This window comes from Diorhabda sublineata, chromosome 4 (assembly GCF_026230105.1).
Source record: "Diorhabda sublineata isolate icDioSubl1.1 chromosome 4, icDioSubl1.1, whole genome shotgun sequence".
NCBI classification, from domain to species: domain Eukaryota; kingdom Metazoa; phylum Arthropoda; class Insecta; order Coleoptera; family Chrysomelidae; genus Diorhabda; species Diorhabda sublineata.
In genome coordinates, this window is record NC_079477.1 from 28,765,824 (window position 1) to 28,786,312 (window position 20,489).

Sequence of the window (20,489 nt, forward strand, 5' to 3'; positions counted from 1 at the left end):
TAAATAATATTTAAAATTTACTCAGATGCTAATGTGGCGCCATCTTTATTCAACGCATTTCGACGGGCATTCTTAATATACACAGATTTTTTTCCTTCTTTCTATCCTCCATACAAATGTGTAAAATAAGAGTGACGCCACATTAGCATAAGGATAAATTTGAAGGTAAGGACAAAGATTATTTACGCAACAGGTGCAACGCAAGTTAATGAAAATTTTAACTATTAAATTTTTTAGTTCTGCATACTTTAAGTCGTCTACAATTGATATATTAATACCATCACCTTTGTCTACAAAGTTTTGTTATTGTTGTTTATTGTATACAGCTGGACACTTTTTCCACTTTTCTCAAAGAGTTATATTTGTTACTTTATAAAATCAAAAAGTGAACCTATACAATTTTAAGTTTGTAATATGATTCTGTCGCGAACTTTCCCAGTGATATAGACCGTGAAGCTGGTCCTGTCCTATTATAATCTATTAAAGACTAAAGTTGACGAGTGAGTGAGGTATTTTTTTAAAAGTCTACCTTTTTGTGATTTTTCTTATAGATAACTTCTCAAAAGGAATTTTTGTTGGTCTCGAGGTTCTAGAAGCTCGATTTAATAAATAAAGCCCCAAATCAGTCAACAATTTGATGGCATAGTGAATACATCAAAACAGTGACAAGTGAATACAAAAATCAACTAAATGGTATATTTAAAATAAATTAGTTGTTAAGTGTTAACATCAATTAAATATTAGTGAGTGGTTAAGCATATAAGTGTTAATGAATAGTTATTGACCGATACAATACTGATGGAGATTTTTTGTAATCCATTATGACAGGTGATGAGACATGGATTCTGTATGACACGCCTGAAACAAAATGACAATTACAACAATGGATGCACTCAAATTCTCCAACGGAACCCCCCCCCACAATATTCAAATGAACTTTCAATAGCTGTAAAATTATGCCAACTGTTTTTTGGTACCAACAAGATGTATTGCTTGTGGAGTTTATGTAGCCCAGACAACAATTAATAAAGATTCATGTTATAAAACTTTTCAACACTTACGGAGGGCTATTCTTATTCAAAACAAACGAAGGGGCATGCTGACTTCTGGAATTGTTTGATCCACGACAATGCCCGTTTCCACAGCGCTCCTGTAATCCACCAACTCCTTTAGCAATTTCAATGGGACATTTTCCAACAACTATCATACAGTCTCCACCTAGTACCGAGTGAGTTTCATTTTGTTCCCTGAATTAAATCCGTCACAATTCACTTCCAATAATCGGCGGCTGAATTTTGTGAAGAGAATATTACAAAGTTTGTTCACAGATAAGAAAAATGTCTTAATAGTCAGGATTTAACTACAATGATTCAGAGTACCATAAAATATGGAATAAAAAACTACTCTACAACAAATATACAATTTATTTTTAAATAAACAGGGTACACATATTTTTCAACACTTGCAATTAAAATAATGCATTCTTGGATAAAAGTTTATTTCTAATATTGTCAATGGATGATTCTCAGCAAATTGATATGCTCTCTAAAAATCAGTAATTTCCTGTTTATAGCAAGGAGTTCACTCAAATGTAAAAATGGTAAGATATATCAAATACATTATAATTTTTCAAATTTTTAACTATTCATAGATCTTCGGCAACAGTATATTAATTTAGTTATTCAAACATCCCCAATATATTTAACCATGAAGATTTTTTTTTCTTGTGATGATATATTTCTTTTTATAGAAAATCAGTTCAAAATAACAGATTTTCAATCAAAAGAGAGCTAAAATCAAGTTGAATCATCACCTATAACGTATGCGCAGGTCTAAGAAGTAAAAGGTTGGAGATTTTTTTATTTATACTGATTAAAAGCTTCTTAATAATGGTTCATAATGAGAATAGATTAAAATAGTAGTGGAACAGGATAAAATTTAAAGTAAGCTACTGATTGCCATCATTTAGTGGTTATATACTGATGTTATGTTTTTTTAAAATTAGAATTTAAAAATCAGTTGAGAAATATCGATGAAAATAAAGGTAGAACAAACAAGGTGTAGGAAGGCTTTTGGAACCACATCACAAGTTTTCTATCCAATGTAATATCTAATTTCATTTTTGTTAACCAGCTACTTGAATTGATTAATTTCCATTCTATTTTAGGTTATACTTTAAAATTATATAATTTTGCCTTAAAATATCCAGTTTTTAATATTCATGGTGGTATTCTTGATATGTGTCCGAAATTTTCGAATTGTAAATCGTTTTCCACAAGTGGTATACAAAATATTGTTTATTTCCAACCTTAAGGAAGATTTCTTCTATATCTAATGTAACAAATTCATGGATAATTGCCAGATATATAAAGAAATAACACCATGATTTATAAATAAATTATGACCTAATTAGTACCACTGCTAAATATTAATAATGCTGCAAGTTACATAGCAGTGGATGCAGGATATTGAACTGACATCTTGACAATTTCATTTTTCCTTTGTAGACAGTCACAGTTAAAAATATAAAGAAACAAAACCTATACGTTTTGAAAATTTTATCAGAAACGAACTAATTCATATTTTCAATTTTTTTACAGTGAATACATGCTTTATAAAGATGATGTATGAAGCAAAACTTGAAACAAATAGGAGTTTTGTTTAAAAAAAAAAGGAATAAATTAGAGTCCATCCAAACTTTTAAAACCTATATTCATAGTAGTAAAAAGAGACTTAATTGAAACTTTTTTGAATTTTTCTTTAGAAAAGTATGAAGAACTAATTGTATCCATGACTACACGTTCTTTGAAAAATTGTTATTCTAAATTTTAGGGGCAATGCGTTCAATATTTTTCTCCAACAGCAAAAATACTAATTTCTCTTTAATGTAATGTAACTAGACAGCCACTACCTTTCCGAAAACAAACCAATGACAGAAGCATTCTAGTTCTTTGGCAAGTAGTGTTTCAGTTGGATCATTTGAACATAAACTGGGGTTCAATAGTGTAGTACCTCTTTTCTATGGGAATGTAAGAGTGAAAGGAAGTTTTTTTGGTTGGATACAAAAATTATACTGTACCAACACCTGCTATATTGAATGAATTTTATTTTGAAAATAACTACTTCACATAAATTATTAGGTACCTATCACGAAAATAAATATAATAACCAAGCCATAGTTTTGGCACTTATTGTAAACTCGTTATTACTTCAATATTATTGTAGATTGTAAACAGTTAAATATCTAAGTTTAGTTGGATGATCAACTAGCAAAATGACTTGCTTTCTTAAGGATACTTAATAGTACTAACATAATGACGAGTAAAAATTATTTATTGAGAGTTCAAGTTATATTTTTTAATATAAAATTCAACAGTATTCTGTTTTGGACAGTTAAAGTTGCCATCCATCTGGGTTTCCCCGGATTTGTTCTAGTTTAGAGGGCGTCCGGGGAGCATCCGAATAGGACTTCATTTGTAATCCGGATTTAAAACTTTCGAAAATATAAAATCAACAATGTTTCCCTCAAGCTGAAGGGACATGTAGACCCAAACATGGTTGGTGTGAGATGCTCAGCACATGTCCAACAATGTTTTCCACAAGCTGAAAGAATAAACCCAAACAAGGTTGGTGTGGGATGTTCAGCATAAGTTCAACAATGTTTTCCACAAGCTGAAAGAACACCTAAACCCAAACATGATTAGTGTGAGTGTTCTGAACTTCTGCCTCCATTTTTTCCTATTAGAACAGGAGGAATATAGAAGTAAATGAAACTACGGATTGCGCATAATGCGGTTGAAAAGGTTAAATGCTTATTCACTTTCCTTGAGCAAAATACTTCAAAAAATTCATCTAAATCTTTGTAAAAAGCGTTGAAATTGGCAGATCAAGAAAATAAGAAACACATCAAATTATTTCCAAAATATTTTTGAACATTTTTTATTGGAATATGATATTGAAGTTAAATCACATTGACATAATAAGAGATTATCATTTTTAGACGGTGAAAATTTTTATACAATTAAAGATTCTGTTGAAAAGTTTTCCAATACAATGATATTGAAAACTGATCACGAGCAGTAATTGAAGGAATCTCCAGAAAAAGTGTATTCAAAATGTGATTTAAACCATTTTATAATATAATATAAAAAGGATTTTACAAATATTTTTGATTATTTTCGAAAATTTAAAATATCTAAAATTACATTTGCGTACTAATATGGGAAGGAAGAGATCGGCAGTTCTTTATGTAAACTAAAATACTGTGGATGTAGTTTTAAACGGAATAATTTTTTATTCATACATCTTTAATTAGTAAAACGTTTTACTTATTAAGATATTTTATCTATGTAAATCCCAAGTACCAATTTTTGTTACAGTTCCTTCTAATCCCCTTCCCGAAAATTATTTCAGAGTACGCCACTGATGTATATAAATAAATTTCATAAACAATTTTCATTACATCCATCCAGACCGCATTTTTTGTATCTAACTTTTAGAGTATTTTCTAAATAGTTACATTTTTTTTACATATAATAACACAATAAGCTACATAAAATATTTCATAACGGGGTACTTAGAAAATATGCGAAGATTTTGTATAGCTGGAATTTAGCGAAGATTACGCCAAGTTGATGTTTAAAGGGTGAGACAAAACCTAACCTTTAAGGCAGCGGAAAGTGGCAGATGAAGAAAGCATATACCATTAAGAAACACCCCTAGCTGACTTACAACAACAAACCAGTTCTTACTGATAAAACTTACTAACTATAATTAATATATAATAATATTAGTGTAAATTACTAACAAAAGTACAAAATTTCTTGTCAACAGCTTATATTGGTGGTGTACGCATTCTTCGCATGTCAGATTCCTTTGCTTCAAGGTTTGGGCCTTGTCTTACCCTCGTCAATCATCAACCTGACGTAATCTTCGCTAAATTCCAGCTATACGCAATCTTCGCAACACCTACTTACATAATACAGCTACACCTGTCAATCAGTTAGTTCTTCTGACAGTTATTAATGTTATTATACCCCTGTCAAAATATACACCAATACTGAAAGACTGAACATAACGTTTTAATTGGTTAAAACCTATGGGTGGATACGAAAAATTCTTATGTACAATACAAATAATAAAAACGATACAGACATAACAAAATTTAAAAATGGAAGAGTAGATATCTTACTAAAAATTGGAAAAATTTTGGCTAACATTGAGAATTATCATTGGTTTTATTTATAATTTGTACAAACACACTTATTAACTCATCTATCACACTTTAAATTGCAGAAATCATTTTAGCTCAGACGCCAGGTATTTTTCTGAATTTTAATATTTTTCGTTCATATTAAAAACCAATTGCAATCGACTTATCTATGATATTAGAAAGAAGGGAAGTTTACAAAAACAATTAAACCCTTTCAAAAAGATCAATGGAAGATTCTATTACTTGCATACCAGTTTTGGTATCATTAACAATGTGTTCAGTAGAAATCATCATCATCGGTACCAAAAATTCTAACTGTTTAAATGTTGGTATAGTGTTAGTTAACAGTGTGTTCAGTAAAAATCATCATTGGTACCAAAAATTCTAACTGTTTGAATGTTGGTATAATGGTAGTTAACAGTGTGTTCAGTAAAAATCATCATTGGTACCAAAAATTCTAATTGTTTGAGTGTTGGCATAGTGTTAATTAACAGGGCATTCAATAAAAATCATCATTGGTACCAAAAATTCTACCTGAGCATTTGTATAAAGTATGCCTGACTGTGTAATCAAATGGATATATACCTGTGGTGGTAGTTCTTCTAATTTTAGATGCATTATATTTTACTGCCATATGTCTAAGCAACAAGTATTTAGTTTTATTATTGTTAGATATAGAACAAAATTGTTTTTGTTTAAATAATATCCAGTGATGGATTTACCAGCAGACTGAGTAGGCTCTGTAACTTCATTTTCATTGTTCCAACATTTTTTATTTCGATTTACAGAATTTGAAAAAATTATTGTTCACACTAAGAGGAGTTTAGATAACATTTGATCACTGTTGCAGCTTTTCATTGCTGCAAAAGAGAATTTCAGGTATGGCGATTGAAAAGGCGGGAATTAAATGTATAGAAATAAAATACTAGATAAATGTAAAAAAATATACTTTGATTAAATAATAATAAGTTCTGGATCATTGGAAGGTATGTTTTTGTTTTTTGGAAACAAAATAGAAAATATTGACCCAAACTTTGATATACCATTTTATATTACTCTGTGTACACCAGCGACCAACTATTCAGGTAGGAAAAGAAAGCTTCTCTTGTTTTTATAAATCAACTTGACAATATTATTGCGGCTAAGGGGTGGCTAAAAATGAATAGCTTACAAGGGTTGAATGATGAATAGCCTACAGATGTAAAAAAATATATAATACTCAATATGTGACCATTAAAACCTGACGTCTGAACTATTAGATATGATAGAAATATTTTTTTATTAAACAAATAGCTCTTATAAAATATCACTCTGCTTTTTTTTGGTCTTTGCTGCGACTTTAGAGAGCTCTGTAAAAATATTTTCGCTGTTATAAATAAACAACTTTGTATATACAAATTTGTTATATACAGGGACCTCTAAACTAAAATTCGATTTCATAATATGACATAGCTCAGTTATATATATGAGAATTAAGTTATTATAAATTGGTATATTTGATAACCAGAAATTTTATTTTACATATGTAATCCTATACAACAAAAAAATTCGTTTGTGTAGTTCACAATTTTCTAAGATTTCCAAAGCTAAAATTTATTATTCCTATTTTGGAGTTCAATTACAGATTCACAATTTTAAATCAAATTTTTTCATAATTTTTCAGTAGTAATACATTCAACAGTTCACAATGTTAATAATTGTGATGGTTTTAATATTTTAAATGCCAAAATTCATGCTTTATCTTGCAATATCTTCAGTTTCGTGATTATTTTTGGTTATGAGATGTATTTGGAATGCAAAGAGTCTTTTTGGGGTCTAATTTCTTGTACAAACTTAAATTTCTCCAATCCTTTCGCTATTCCTAGTTATGAATCATGTTTTGAATTGAAAAGCAATTTTTTATTGCCAAATAATTTAAATAAACCCATTTTGGAGCAGATTCATAATTTTAATCAAATTTTCTCATTAATTTTCAGTAGTAATATTTCACAATATTAATAATTGTCATCCTCTTCATAGTAATTTTTTAATATAAATAAATTAGATGGAGATAAAACTAAATTTAGTATCTGTGTTTAGGAGAGTTTCTGGATACCCCATATAAGTCACAACAGTCCGTTACAACATAAATGAAAAATCAGAATGATTAGAAACACGCACCATCATCAAATAAAAACATAAATACAAAAGAAATATCACAGAAAGTAAAGATGCCTAGCAGATTTGGGAAACAGTGGAGAAAATTATCAATGGAAGGAACTAAGGTAGGGTTAATTGATGGAAAATTCTGATTGCTGTTGAATAACTATAAAAATATGTTTTTTGTAAAAATCTATACAATAGTTATCTCGAAACATGTGTTGACTGAAAGCTTATTTAAATACCTTTTGGTTGAATATAATGTTAGTATTGAGTTTAAACATGAATCAATTTTCATAGTGTTGAAAAAGCATTGTCTTTTAAATTTTATAATCCAAAATCAATGGCAAATGTAGCAAAATGAGATAACGTAATTTATGATGCAATTAAAATGAATTGTAAATTTTACATAAATGTTTATTGTTACCTTAGATATAGTGGAATATGGAAAGTTTTTTGGATCAAATTGTTCACTGAACAAAGATTGTTTTATTGTCTTGATAATTAATTTAAAATGTTCTAAATAATTTGTGTAAGCTCATGTAATTTTTTAATTTAATATAGTTTTCAAATTATATATTTTTAATAAAAAAAACTATATCCTAATCTCCCATTTGTTTCTGATTACCAAAGTGAGAGATGTAAAGCAAGGAGATCCACCATCAACAGTGCTCTTTAACTTGTTTATAGAAATGATCCTGAGAAGTAGTGGCATCCGAACCCAGAGTTATGATTTACAATAACAAAACATAAATCTTTGCAGTTAATGTGGTACTTCTAAGAAAAAAAATCTAGAAAAAATGCTTCTACTCTTTGAAAAGAAAGTAAAACTACACATAAATGACCAAATATAAGGGATTTAAATTTGAATCTTGAAAGAGATGACAGACCAAAACAGGAAGTATAAATTTAATAAAGTCCAGGACTTTGAATAGCTAGTTTTATAGCTTGAACACTAATTTGAGCACCAAAAATTATTTCAATTGCAATTAATTTAAATAGATATTCCCATACATATTGGTTGTAATAACTATTGATGTAGTTGCTGGAAGAACCAATAATTCTACTGCCTCAGTATGAAAAAAAAATCAGAAATATATGAAAGTCTCAGGTCAAAAATGGTTTAAATAGAAAATTTCAACTAATAAGAGGTGTTGCAAATATTTCAAAGTTATCAAATATTTCTGCTACATAATCCAAGGACAAATTTTTTAATATTTTTTACAACATAAGATTAAAAAAGATAGTGACAGAGAGTAGTCAATAAGTAGACACATTACAAAATTAATTGATCAGCTGCATGGAAAGAGTAACATTTAATAAACAAAGTAACTATTTCAGCCCTATGTTTCATATAACTTATTGCTAATTTTAGTGGTATGATTTTTCAGTACACTTTTATTTAAAAAATAAATATTGGACCTTATTTTCAACAAATCACAAAACCAGTACTAACTAAAAAAAACCCTGAAGATCAATCATATCAAATATTTACTGAAGCTATGTCAGACTACGATCTGAATATTTGCATATTAAAAAATAGCTATAGATCCATTCATCCTTTTATACATCCACACCTAAATGTAAATTGGAAATGTTATAGGCTAACAACAGTTTTTCTTTTTCCCTTGTTTGTTAGACTTCCTTAAATTGACTGTATCATTTGAATTGATATTCTGTCTTTCTTGCATCTCCAATTTTGAGCGTAACACTAATTTTGTTATTGATAGGAACATCTCTTCAACATTCATGTTGTCTTTCGCGGATGTTTCAAATAATTTAATGTTCATTGTATCGGCAAATCTTTGAGCATCCTCTGTAAGCACCACTTTCCTATCTGGAGTATCATTTTTATTTCCAACTGAAATAATTTACATTCAATCATTTACAATGTTTCATTGGAATGTTAATCATACAAAATATTATCACAAGATTATAAAGCAGGTCCCCACAAAATTATACCATACACAATGTTTAACAATTATTTGGTCTCTGAAGATGATAATTTGGTTATCAAAACGTGTCAGACAATGTGATTTTAAATTAATATAATATATTGGTAGTAAACAGTATGAGAGGACAAAACAGTAGATCACGGAGGATCTGAAGAAATGAAATAGTGAAATAAAACATGTCCTCAATATTAATGAAAAAAAAAAAAAAGAAAAATAACAAAAAGTATCAAAATCAAAATATTTTGAAGAGGAGCAAATGAAACCAAATGAGAATGTATCAACTCCAAGAAGAATACTTTCTTGAGTATTTGCCAAAAATGAAAATTAAAAAGCTCTTATGATGGTATGTACATACACTGCAAAAATTGTGCAGCAACACACTTATTCATTCTTTTATAAAGAGCCCATATTGCAACACATTAATTTTAGTCAGGCCAAAGAAAATTCTGACATGTTTTGGCATTTCCATGAAGTCTAATGACTAAATATTAGAGTGGACTGTATACTCAGAACAAGTTCTCCTCATAACAATTCTGATTATAATTTTTAGAACTCACCTAATACTTTATTAACTAAATCACAGTTCTGTTCAATTTCGTGAAGCCACCTTTTAACATTTGCAAAACTTTCTCCATTGGTAACATCATATACAACTATAACTCCATGTGTACCTCGGTAATAAGTGCTGGTGATTGTTCTAAATCTCTCTTGACCAGCAGTATCCCAAATTTGTAGCTTCACTTTCTGACCATTGACATTAACAGTTTTTATTTTAAAGTCTACTCCTATAGTAGTTATATAACTTCCTGTAAATGTGTTGTCAGAGAACCTTAATAATAATGAACTTTTACCAACACCTAAAAATTAATCAAAAAAAAACTCATATCCAACCTAATTCATAATAACCAAGTAAAACAAATTAATAATATCACAATCACAATGGTATTTGAAAAATAAGTAGCACAAGAATAATCTTGTTAATTCAACTCAGATTCCCAAACAAATTTTAGTTCAAAAACTACAAAATATCATACATACTCTCTCATGGATAATGTTTAGCCACCCACATAATTTTTATCAAATTAATGTTCTTAACTCAACAAGTAGACAAAAATTTATATCATTTTTACGTTTCCTGTTGAAAATATAGAACACAAAATAAGAAGCTAATTTAAAAGCTCATCTATGACAAACATATTTCCTCTTGGAATACATCAGAAAGCAGTATTTAATTTCTTTCTAACACATGACAAATAATCTAATAAATGTATTAATGGGTCCTAGATAGAAGCAGCCAATATTTTACCTTTAATTTCTTTTCTAAATAAATTTCTCTCTGAGTGAATGGATAGCTAATGCCCTAGCCAAAAAAATAGGACTTTCAAGTATGTTGTATTGATACAATGCTAGATCTAAAAGTTCTACTGAAGAAAAATTACATTACTCAATAGGTGAACATAAAACTGAAAATAGATTGTATTGAAAGACTGAGAATAAATTAGGTTTTTTTCAAATGAAATTTTGACAAGAAGAATGCACACAAATTCAATTACTCAACATTTTTGAAAAATTCCACATAATTAAGGAAGGGAAGAGCTCAACTTGTTAATGAATAATTATATAACTACAATCCATTTTAAAACGCCTAATCTACCATAAGTACAATTGATTTAAAAAAAATTATATTATACAACAAAAAATAGTTGATTCATTTTAATATAAAAATAAATAATACATGGTAAAATATAGTGAATTATGAATCTATTCTAATTTAAGGTTACAGTTAAATTACATTTCCTTTTCTTAAATATCAATGAAATAAACAAAGATATGTCACTTCCTCACCCATAGAATGCAGTAAAACAAAGTACATTAGTAACTATTAGAGTATATGGAAATACCAAGAGATATTAGTATCAATCATTTTTAAATAATTTAGTAAAAGTGAAAATAATATAACTTTTGAACATTAATTTAAACCCCACCCACAGTTTAACTTACCACTGTCTCCTATTATAAGTAATTTAAATAAGTGGTCGTAATCTCTTGCCATCTTTTGCATTTTAGCGTCCTTATGATTATACGTTTCCTATCTCAAACATTAATAATAATATTTAATTTTATAATAAAATTATTTGTTTAAAAACAGATTTCAATTACTTTTCCTTTTTGTCAAATCTCACGATTGACAAATTGAAATGACAGTTAATGTCAATAATGAAAAAGACTCAGAATACCACAATAGCCCGCTTCTTATTAATAAAATCCCTAGGAGTTCGACATAGGAGTATTGATCACAATTTTAAAATTTGAATCCATTTTAAATCAAAGTTTAATGCTTAAACGTGGTTTGTGGTAAACATTTATGGTTAATTTAACTTACTTCATTTTCTTTACTTGCTCAGTACTTGTAAAAATTAGGACATTTAGCATTTTAAGGTGAAAGTCCTGGTTACTTTCTTCTTTTTTACGGTATCATTATTTGTCAACTTTCTGTTTTAACGTATAGGTGAGGTTACGTGGCTGATACTTTCCGTTTTTATATCAGAAAAATAATAATGAATACGTTTTGTTGCCTTATTTCAATAATATGCCTATATATCAATCAAAGTTTGGCTTATTTTATTACAGTAGATGCACACGCAGAAGAATGTTTCTTTGACAAAGTTGAAGCTGGCACAAAAATGGGTACATATTTTATAGATACTTTTCAAATTGCCTGTGTTATTTGAATCTTGATGTTTTTTTAGGACTCACATTTGAAATAGCCGAAGGTGGATTTCTCGATATAGATGTTCGTATTCTAGATCCAAAGAGTAATCTTATATATCAAGGAGAAAGGGAATCTTCAGGAAAATACACATTTGCTGCCCATACTTCTGGTACTTATACTTATTGCTTTTCAAATAAAATGTCTACTATGACTCCCAAGGTGGTAATGTTTAATATGGCCATTGGGGAATCTCCAAAGGGGGAAGATCATCCAGAAGGGGAAAATGCTAATAAATTAGAAGAAATGATTAAAGAACTCACAAGTGAGTTTTATATACTGTAAATTTATGCCAATTACTTAATGGTATATTTTTTGTTTCTAAAGATAGATAAAATTGACGTTTTGCCTTTTCTTTTTTTTTTAGATTCATTGTCTGGAGTAAAACAAGAACAAGAGTACATGCAAGTTAGAGATAGAATTCATAGAAGTATCAATGAAAGTACAAATTCTAGAGTAGTTTTGTGGTCATTCTTTGAAGCTGTAATTCTTATTGCTATGACAATAGGACAAATCTACTATCTAAAGAGGTTCTTTGAAGTTCGAAGAGTTGTGTAACTATGAAGACTGAGTGTTTTGTTGAACTGTTCCTTTGTTTTTGATTTCAAAATTTCTTTTTCTATAATTTATTTAGAAATGTGGTTTAACTTCAGTATAGTTTCTAAAATATGTTTGATTCATTAAATGGATGTAAATATTTCACATATTAATTTAATATATTGGTACTAGATCTGTTATTAAAGTATTAAGAAATTTTATATTTCAGTTTTCAAAGTTCTTGTAACAAAAGTTGTACATAAATTTCTGTGTAGTTTCTATTTTTTTTATATTTTGGGAATAAAGCCACATAAAACCTTACTTTTAATTAGCACTTAACCCTTTGTATCATTTACAACATGGAATTTTTAATAGGGAATATATTTAAAGAAACTCCAATAATTCAATACATGAAAATAACTAATGTATTGGTTTCAATTCATATAATTTTAAGAAACTATTACCTTTTCCCTGGTGCTTATAAACATTTTTTTTATTTACATATACATGATAGTCTACCTGGAACAGGGGAACAAAGGGCATCTGATCAGTTGTGGCAAAATGATGAGGTCGGTATCCTAATGCATCGTTTTATGGGTTCTGTCCAATTTTTTTTAATGACTGCTCTCAATTTCCATCTGCTTTTTCTATTTCTGTAATCTCTTTCCATGTTGAGTTTATCTGTTGCAGTTATTTCTCGATAAATCTTTCACATTACTCGGAAGCATCTATTGATAAAGGATTGAATTTTCTGGAAAATATTTTTATTATGTTTTCAAGTTTGAGTCTCATTTTTTACACTACATCTTTTCATTTTGCTTCTGCTAACTCTCCAATATCCAAATTCAGCCGCCTCATATTTATTGTTTCTCATTAATCATTAATTAATCAATCTCAATGTTTTCTTTATCAAATTAAAAAGGTTTTTCATATTTATGCTTATATGTTATTTTAACTGATTCCAGTAATTCTGTTGATAGTCCTACTTAATTAATTCTATCGGCTTTTTGGTATCCAGACATGTTTTATTTATTAGTAATTTATGGAGAAAATTTGCAGCTACAATTATTTCGTAGCTGTTGTTATATTCTGATACTCTTTTTCATTGAAGTCTAATTTTAATATTGCAAATATTTTCTTACCAACGTTCAACTATGGTCTATAAACTGCTGGTTCCATTATTAACCCAAAGTTGCTTGATCGGGCTAGTTTCCGGAGTTGAACAGTTGGGAGAAACTATCTGATTATGAATAAGGGTCAGGTAAGAAAAAATAAATGCTTTTGGTTATACTATAAGCATCAGAAGAGTTTACAAAGCCATACAATTGATGTTGTGTTAGCTGCAAATGAAAAATATATGTAATAAATTGGATAGTTCTTTACTGAGATGTATACATTAAATAGCCCATAAATAAGCTTAATGAAGTAATATGTGGCAAGTGTGCTAAGTGCCAAGAGCTAATATCAAGTTTGTAAAAATAACTTCAACTGAATGTTAATAAAAAAAGTATTATGCTTTGTTCATAGTATTTGTGCCTTTCTAATAATTCTAGAGTAGAGATAATTTTTGTAAATCCTCTTGAAAATTTGTACCAGTTTACAAGATCTCATATATTTTATTATTACTTGGGTGGTACACAAAAAAATATAAAAAATTTCATACCAAAACTTAATGGTGAGATACTGATGGAGGGATTTGACTAAGTTAATCAAAAATGACATGCCATTGATGATGTTTAAAAGTAAATATCAGGACAAAAACCTACAATACATATTTATTATCAACTTTTTCTAAACTGCAATACAATTTCTTAACGATATAAATGATCTGCATGGATATTAGCAGCAATTTCTGACTCCCATTTATCCCCATTGTTCAATAGCTTTTCTTTGTTGTAAAGTAGTTCTTCATGTGTTTCAGTTGAGAATTCAAAATTTGGACCCTCTACTATAGCATCTACTGGGCAAGCTTCTTGACAAAAACCACAGTAGATGCATTTCGTCATATCAATATCATATCTTGTTGTTCGTCTAGACCCATCAGCACGCTCTTCAGCTTCTATAGTGATAGCCTAGAAGAAAAAAAATGTGAATCTTTTAATTATCTCCAAATTTCTATTATTAATTTACCTGTGCAGGGCAAATGGCTTCACATAATTTACAAGCAATGCAACGCTCTTCACCAGAAGGATACCTTCTTAGAGCATGCTCTCCTCTAAACCTGGGACTAAGTGGTCCTTTTTCAAATGGATAATTAATAGTTGCAGGTTCTTTGAAAATATGTGCCAATGTGACGCCAAAACCTCTAATTAATTCGGTGAAGAACAATGTCTGAGCAGCACGATCTTAAATTTAAAAATTAAATATGTATGAAAAAAGATGATGAACTACTTACCTGTAATATCTCCAAATTCCATACTAGGTTCTTTATCATTAACGTAGAAATATCCATCTTTTGAGCCACTAGAAGCAGATCGGTTACCTACAAGTTGTATCCCTGGTCTCATATATTTAGAACCTATAATTAAATAGTATGACTTACTGAAGGGATCATAGGTTATAACAATACTTTATTTTGAAATAATAGTAATTTACAAACTGAATCATCTTAGTAACGACAAAATATAATTTTTACCTGTCCTTGCAATAGAAAACAGTTTATTAAGTCCTAAACTCATTTTGAAATTTTATTATTATGGATTTCTATCACGTTATGTCACCACTCAAAACATAGATCAATCTCCATACATTTTAGGGGATTTCTAATTATCTATGAAAAGTTGGCAAAATTATCCTTCACGGCTGGTAGCTGAAGTTTGAACAGATGTTTGAAGTTGGACATCTGTTTTGGCGGTTACTTAAAAGAGGTTATAATGTTAGTTTAACTGAATTTGTGTATATATTTACAATGTATGTGGATGATATAAAAAACGATTTTTATGAATTTTTATCAGGAAAGGTATATTCTTCATCTAAAAGTTATTTAATTATCATTTAATTTTCATTGAAACTGAAAAACATTTTTCATTTTCAGAGAATTTTTCTTATGGTACATTACGATATCGATAGTATATGTGCATGTAAAATACTCCAATCTTTATTAAGGTATAAGCATATTTTATATTCATTAGCTGTAGTAAAAGGAAAAGAAGATCTCAAAGTGGCTTATAGGGAAAACTGCAATGACGTTAAATATTTCGTTTTATTAAACTGTGGAGGTACTATAGATATAGTTGAAGAATTAGAAGCTGAGGAAGATATCACATTTTTTATTTTGGATAGTCATAGGCCTACAGATTTATGTAATATTTACAGTAATGGTCAGGTTAGGTTACTTTCAACACCAGAGGAGGATGTTGCAGTTCCAGAATTTCATGACGTCTTTAGAGAAGAGGTAAGTATACCCTCAGATGAACACAGAACTATTATTTATAAGTGACTTTATTAAAAAAGTTTGTTAGTCTAATATGAATAAAAGTATTAAATTTTTCATATATATAGTTAAGTTGCTTAAAGAAGAAATTATTTTACATTTACATTCAATGTAATATTGTAGTCTGACGATGAAGATGATGAAGAAATTGATGATAGTGATGGTGAAACGAGGGCGGCAAAAAGAAGAAGGTTAGATGAAGAAGAGTTGATAAAAAGAAGAGAAAAAAGACTGTGGGAAGACAATCGTGATAAACTAATGTTTGAGTATTGTCAATTTACATATCATGCTCGGGCAGTAAGTTTAAATTTAAATATTGTATAATAAAAAACACATTGTTTCATCTGTTCTTGAACTTTTCCATATGAAATCATATTTTCCCTCTATAAAACTGCATTCTTTACTACATTCATTTTTTAAGCTCTTCTTTTGACTACATCTTTCAAATAATTCCATTTATATTTTGACTTGCTTTGAAGTAAAATAATAGCAAGTGCAAGCCTGTGGAATCAGCTACCAAGATACATCTTTCCCGAACACTACAACCTCACAAGTTCAAGATCGATATCTAGAGGCATCTCTACAGGGAGGCCCTACTTGAACTACTTGACTGTAATAGGCTTTACCCTCTTGTACTTGGTTTTCACATAAAAAAAATGATCACCTCATTAGATTTTTTTATTAATTTTTAGAATTAGAATTATTAAGTTGTTTTAGCAAAAAAACTTCGCAATTATCTATGACGTTTTTTACAAATCTCTACAATTGAAATTACTGATACCATTGTATTTGATTTGTTTTTAGAGTGCTATAAGAATTTTTGAGTTGGCTTGGAAACTCAATAAAGACGACAAAGATCTACTCTGGCTGGCCATAGTAGCTTTAACAGAACAAATGCTCTTAGGAAAAATAGAAAACACTCATTATACTTTAGAAATAGGTCCCTTGCAAGCCCATGCAACTCGTTTACAAAACAAGACTAATGATACTGACGTTATGACATCACTTAAAATTTCTTTTGAGAATGATTTAAGGCTTACTCTGTATAGGCATTGGTCTGTTGAGAGTAGTTTAAAATATTCCATGTTCCCAGCTGTCAAAATGAAGCTTTGGTCATTGAAAGGAGACAAAAAGTTGCACGAGTTGTTAGCAGATATGGGGTAAGGTGTCTAGTGATCAAAATGATTGTACATTGCCTGTCTTTAATTTATTAAAATTATTTTTCTACTTTAATATCAATATGGACTATATATTTCAGATTTCCATTAATTCAAAGTAAACAATCGTTTCATAGTATGGACTTACAACTTAGGAAAGAATTTCGACCTTCACTAGAAAAACTCTCAGAAAAGTACGGCCTTCAAGACATTGTGTACGCCTCATTTGTTCTTCAGTATGGATACAGGAATAAATATTGTGCTTCAGATATTGTGTTCGCTTTACTTGCAATACTTGAATCATCAGTAAGTATTTAATGTAGATTTCTTCCTAAACCAATGGTAACAGTATCAAAGGTTCATATATTTTCTATGTATTGAAATATTCAGCAGATATTCTACACATTATATACTTACTTTTAGTTTTAATTTTCAGCCTATGGATAAAAAACCAAGTGAATTGTTTAATTTAGCTTTAGACTGTCTTTCAAGAACAAAACGAGAAATTCTCAATGACGCCATAGACAGAGCTAAAGATATTTCAAAAACTATTTTTAAGACTGTCCAAAGTGCCTTAGACATGAAACAAATAATAACCGCGGGTCCTTTCGTGTACTTTATTATACAAGAGGTAAATTTTGTGATGTTTTTTGCTAATTTCTTCACAATAATTATCAATATTGGCTGATAATCGCTATGTAATAGAAAATTATAAAAATATAAGGGTAGTTCAATTAAACAGAACACAAATTGTTCATATCACTGAAGACTGTACATTGCCAATATGGGAAATATAAAATTTTAATTGCTCCTCGCTGTATCTTATGGCTTGGCATGTTTACATGTACACTGTGTATTAAAAGATTGTAAGACATTCTTACTTTTTTTGAAGGGATGCCCCAACTGGTATATGTTTTCACATCTACATATTTTGCTGATGTTAGCACATTTTCTTCTTAGGGCATATGTCGCTATGTCCAGAAACAGGAAGGCAGCTACTCTACCGCTTATAATTTCCGCGCCCAAAAATTTGGAAACAGGAACTTGCATATTACTTGGAATACCTCCACTCTGTGAAAATTCTCCGAAAAAGTAAGTTTGCATGTTACACAATAGAATTTAAATCATATTTTATATACAAATCGAAGAATACATTCCATTACACCTTCTATTCCCACTTCTGATAAAGAACAGTTTCCATGTAATTATATATCTTTTTCAACTCTTGGTTTTCATTCCATTTCATAATTTTCCCTCTCAAATTGTAATGCTTTTTCCAAATTACTTTACACTTATACTAGATACACTAAATGATCCACTAAGACTTAACTATTCACTAACTTATAAAATTTATTTAAATTCACCTTGTACTTTTTACTATTCTTATCTGTTCACTATGGCATCCAATCATTTACTGTCTACCATCTTTGTTAGAGACTCGTTTATATTCATTTAATTAATTTAAACAAATAAAAAGGCCTCGGTTCTATCACCTCAACATACTGTAAATAAGTTATAAAAAACAATATAAATAAATTGCCTCCATATAAAAAAAATCATGTAAATAGACATTCTTCTGGGAATTGCCCACCGCACTTTATAATCTATTAGTATAATAGAATAGCCCGGCTTCAGGATCCTAGCTAGATTTCAGATATCCATCAAGTTATTGAGTTATTGAAGGAAGAGTTATTTATTACTGAAGGCATGTGGTCTAAACTTTCAAATACTTTTTTTTCTAGAATGTCAATTATTGTTTATTAATTTTTTTGTTTTCAGTTTTTTTGGAAAAGCCTTCGAACAAGCGGCTGAACGTATAAATTGTGATTCATCCTGTGACTTTATTGACACATCTTGTAAGTTTTTGTTAGTTTTATGAATGTCTCCTGTTTTTAATAAATTTTCAACAGTTTTTAATACACACTCGCTAATAGCACGCTAAATGGTGAACAGAAGTTCTCATTTGTGATAGATCCATGATATTTATCAAATGGGGGGCAGATGGCCAGAATTTCGGGTCCCATGGGATCCCAAATATGCATACTAATACCAATAAAAAAAATATTTTTTAAATACATATCGAGAATAGTCTATATACCCAACTAGTCAGTCGAAATCAATGGGGTCAACAATTTCCCCCCGATTCTACTATTTGGGGTGCGCATACAGACAGTTAATTGTTGATGAGATCTCGATCTGCATTCCTTATTAGAAGTACAAAATGATTAATCAAAGAGCTCTGCTCTCCTCCATTCCAAAGTTGAAAAGAGTAAAAGGCAATGAATATTGTTCATCTTATTAAAAGTAACGTCGACAAATAACTGATCTGAATAAGGCATAGACTGTTTAGTTGTATGTATGTGCACTTCAATACATGGCTATGGACATGGAGTCGACAAGAGATAGTTGTACAACTTTTGAATCAAAAGCCAGTATGGTTTAATGATTTTTTTATTGAACAAAAATCTAAATCTTTATCTAAAATTATTCTACATAAATTTCGTAAAAAAATAAGCCTCGCTCTCTTTCCTAAGTAAAACATTTTCATGTCTTTTTATATTTTTTATTTCAGATTTTGAAATTCATACAAAAGATAGGACAAGATTCTTTGATGCACTGACAGCACTCCTCAGCTGATGTTTTTATTTTAATAATTTAAAATTAAGTACAAATTGTATTAAGACAAGAAATGTAAATATTATTTATTTTAATTTGTAAATATTTTTATACATTAGAATCATGAATTGACTTAATAAAATAAGTATAAAAGTGATTTTTGTTAGTTAAATCTCTCACCACTAAACATAAACATAATACAAAAGTGAAGGTATTAAACCATTTCAAACTTCTGGTGAAAACATTGGATTGTAAATCAGTCGCGAAGTCTTCTTAAAATAACTTGCTTATATTTGTTATAAACAAGCAGTTGAAATTTTTGGATGGAGGGATGGTGCTTTACTTCATGCAAGGGTACTGAACACACAACTTTCAGTCTCTGAAGATCATAACTTGGTTATTGAAACGCACGTCAAATACTGTAATTGTGAGTGTTGGTATATTGGTAGCGTGTTTAATATGAATATCACGAATGGTTCCAAAAACTCCAACTTAGTTCATTCATGGGATTTGAATTGAATTAAAAAACAAATGCTGAAAGAGAATTATCAGAAAACTTCTAATCAAAAGGTAATATATAACTTGATTAATATTTATGATTAATATTTATTATTCTTATATATATATTATATATATATATATATATATATATATATATATATATATATAT

At 29.2% G+C, this 20,489-nt stretch overlaps 4 protein-coding genes across 5 annotated transcripts; 2 read left to right on the forward strand and 2 right to left on the reverse strand.

Moving 5' to 3' along the window:
- Positions 1-1,411: 1,411 nt before the first annotated feature.
- On the reverse strand, positions 1,412-11,513 carry LOC130443035 (ras-related protein Rab-35). The gene is made up of 3 exons (XM_056777481.1): positions 11,308-11,513; positions 9,864-10,163; positions 1,412-9,212 (listed from the first exon to the last, which is right to left on the reverse strand). The coding sequence occupies exons 1-3, from the start codon at positions 11,366-11,368 to the stop codon at positions 8,956-8,958; spliced, it is 618 nt and encodes a 205-aa protein (XP_056633459.1). The 5' UTR covers positions 11,369-11,513; the 3' UTR covers positions 1,412-8,955.
- Positions 11,514-11,785: 272 nt separating this feature from the next.
- LOC130443042 (transmembrane emp24 domain-containing protein 2) lies at positions 11,786-12,934 on the forward strand. The gene is made up of 3 exons (XM_056777487.1): positions 11,786-11,994; positions 12,057-12,341; positions 12,444-12,934. The coding sequence occupies exons 1-3, from the start codon at positions 11,865-11,867 to the stop codon at positions 12,632-12,634; spliced, it is 606 nt and encodes a 201-aa protein (XP_056633465.1). The 5' UTR covers positions 11,786-11,864; the 3' UTR covers positions 12,635-12,934.
- A 1,279-nt stretch (positions 12,935-14,213) lies between these two features.
- LOC130443043 (NADH-ubiquinone oxidoreductase subunit 8) lies at positions 14,214-15,381 on the reverse strand. The gene is made up of 4 exons (XM_056777488.1): positions 15,249-15,381; positions 15,009-15,131; positions 14,744-14,958; positions 14,214-14,685 (listed from the first exon to the last, which is right to left on the reverse strand). The coding sequence occupies exons 1-4, from the start codon at positions 15,289-15,291 to the stop codon at positions 14,425-14,427; spliced, it is 642 nt and encodes a 213-aa protein (XP_056633466.1). The 5' UTR covers positions 15,292-15,381; the 3' UTR covers positions 14,214-14,424.
- A 45-nt stretch (positions 15,382-15,426) lies between these two features.
- On the forward strand, positions 15,427-19,976 carry LOC130443034 (cell division control protein 45 homolog). 2 transcript variants are annotated; one of them, XM_056777480.1, is made up of 9 exons: positions 15,427-15,572; positions 15,648-16,007; positions 16,170-16,343; positions 16,851-17,206; positions 17,305-17,509; positions 17,640-17,834; positions 18,096-18,295; positions 18,983-19,059; positions 19,776-19,976. In XM_056777480.1, the coding sequence occupies exons 1-9, from the start codon at positions 15,438-15,440 to the stop codon at positions 19,838-19,840; spliced, it is 1,767 nt and encodes a 588-aa protein (XP_056633458.1). In that variant the 5' UTR covers positions 15,427-15,437; the 3' UTR covers positions 19,841-19,976. The 2 variants fall into 2 exon arrangements, 1 of the variants encoding a protein (XP_056633458.1); XR_008909813.1 differs by having other exon boundaries at positions 15,443-15,572; positions 18,164-18,295; positions 19,776-19,864.
- The last annotated feature ends 513 nt before the right edge of the window (positions 19,977-20,489 follow it).

Excerpts from the sequence above, each read along its gene's own strand:
- LOC130443035 (XM_056777481.1), bottom strand. The coding sequence starts at position 11,368 with ATGCAAAAGATGGCAAGAGATTACGACCACTTATTTAAATTACTTATA. Across the intron at positions 10,164-11,307 it reads ACTTATAATAGGAGACAGTG|GTGTTGGTAAAAGTTCATTA; the intron begins GTAAGTTAAACT and ends ATTAATTTTTAG. Across the intron at positions 9,213-9,863 it reads TTTAGTTAATAAAGTATTAG|TTGGAAATAAAAATGATACT; the intron begins GTGAGTTCTAAA and ends AAATTATTTCAG.
- LOC130443042 (XM_056777487.1), top strand. The coding sequence starts at position 11,865 with ATGAATACGTTTTGTTGCCTTATTTCAATAATATGCCTATATATCAAT. Across the intron at positions 11,995-12,056 it reads TGAAGCTGGCACAAAAATGG|GACTCACATTTGAAATAGCC; the intron begins GTACATATTTTA and ends ATGTTTTTTTAG. Across the intron at positions 12,342-12,443 it reads AATGATTAAAGAACTCACAA|ATTCATTGTCTGGAGTAAAA; the intron begins GTGAGTTTTATA and ends TTTTTTTTTTAG.
- LOC130443043 (XM_056777488.1), bottom strand. The coding sequence starts at position 15,291 with ATGAGTTTAGGACTTAATAAACTGTTTTCTATTGCAAGGACAG. Across the intron at positions 15,132-15,248 it reads GTTTTCTATTGCAAGGACAG|GTTCTAAATATATGAGACCA; the intron begins GTAAAAATTATA and ends ATTTAATTATAG. Across the intron at positions 14,959-15,008 it reads GGAATTTGGAGATATTACAG|ATCGTGCTGCTCAGACATTG; the intron begins GTAAGTAGTTCA and ends TTTAAATTTAAG.
- LOC130443034 (XM_056777480.1), top strand. The coding sequence starts at position 15,438 with ATGTTTGAAGTTGGACATCTGTTTTGGCGGTTACTTAAAAGAGGTTAT. Across the intron at positions 16,344-16,850 it reads TTACATATCATGCTCGGGCA|AGTGCTATAAGAATTTTTGA; the intron begins GTAAGTTTAAAT and ends ATTTGTTTTTAG. Across the intron at positions 18,296-18,982 it reads TGTGAAAATTCTCCGAAAAA|TTTTTTTGGAAAAGCCTTCG; the intron begins GTAAGTTTGCAT and ends TTTTGTTTTCAG.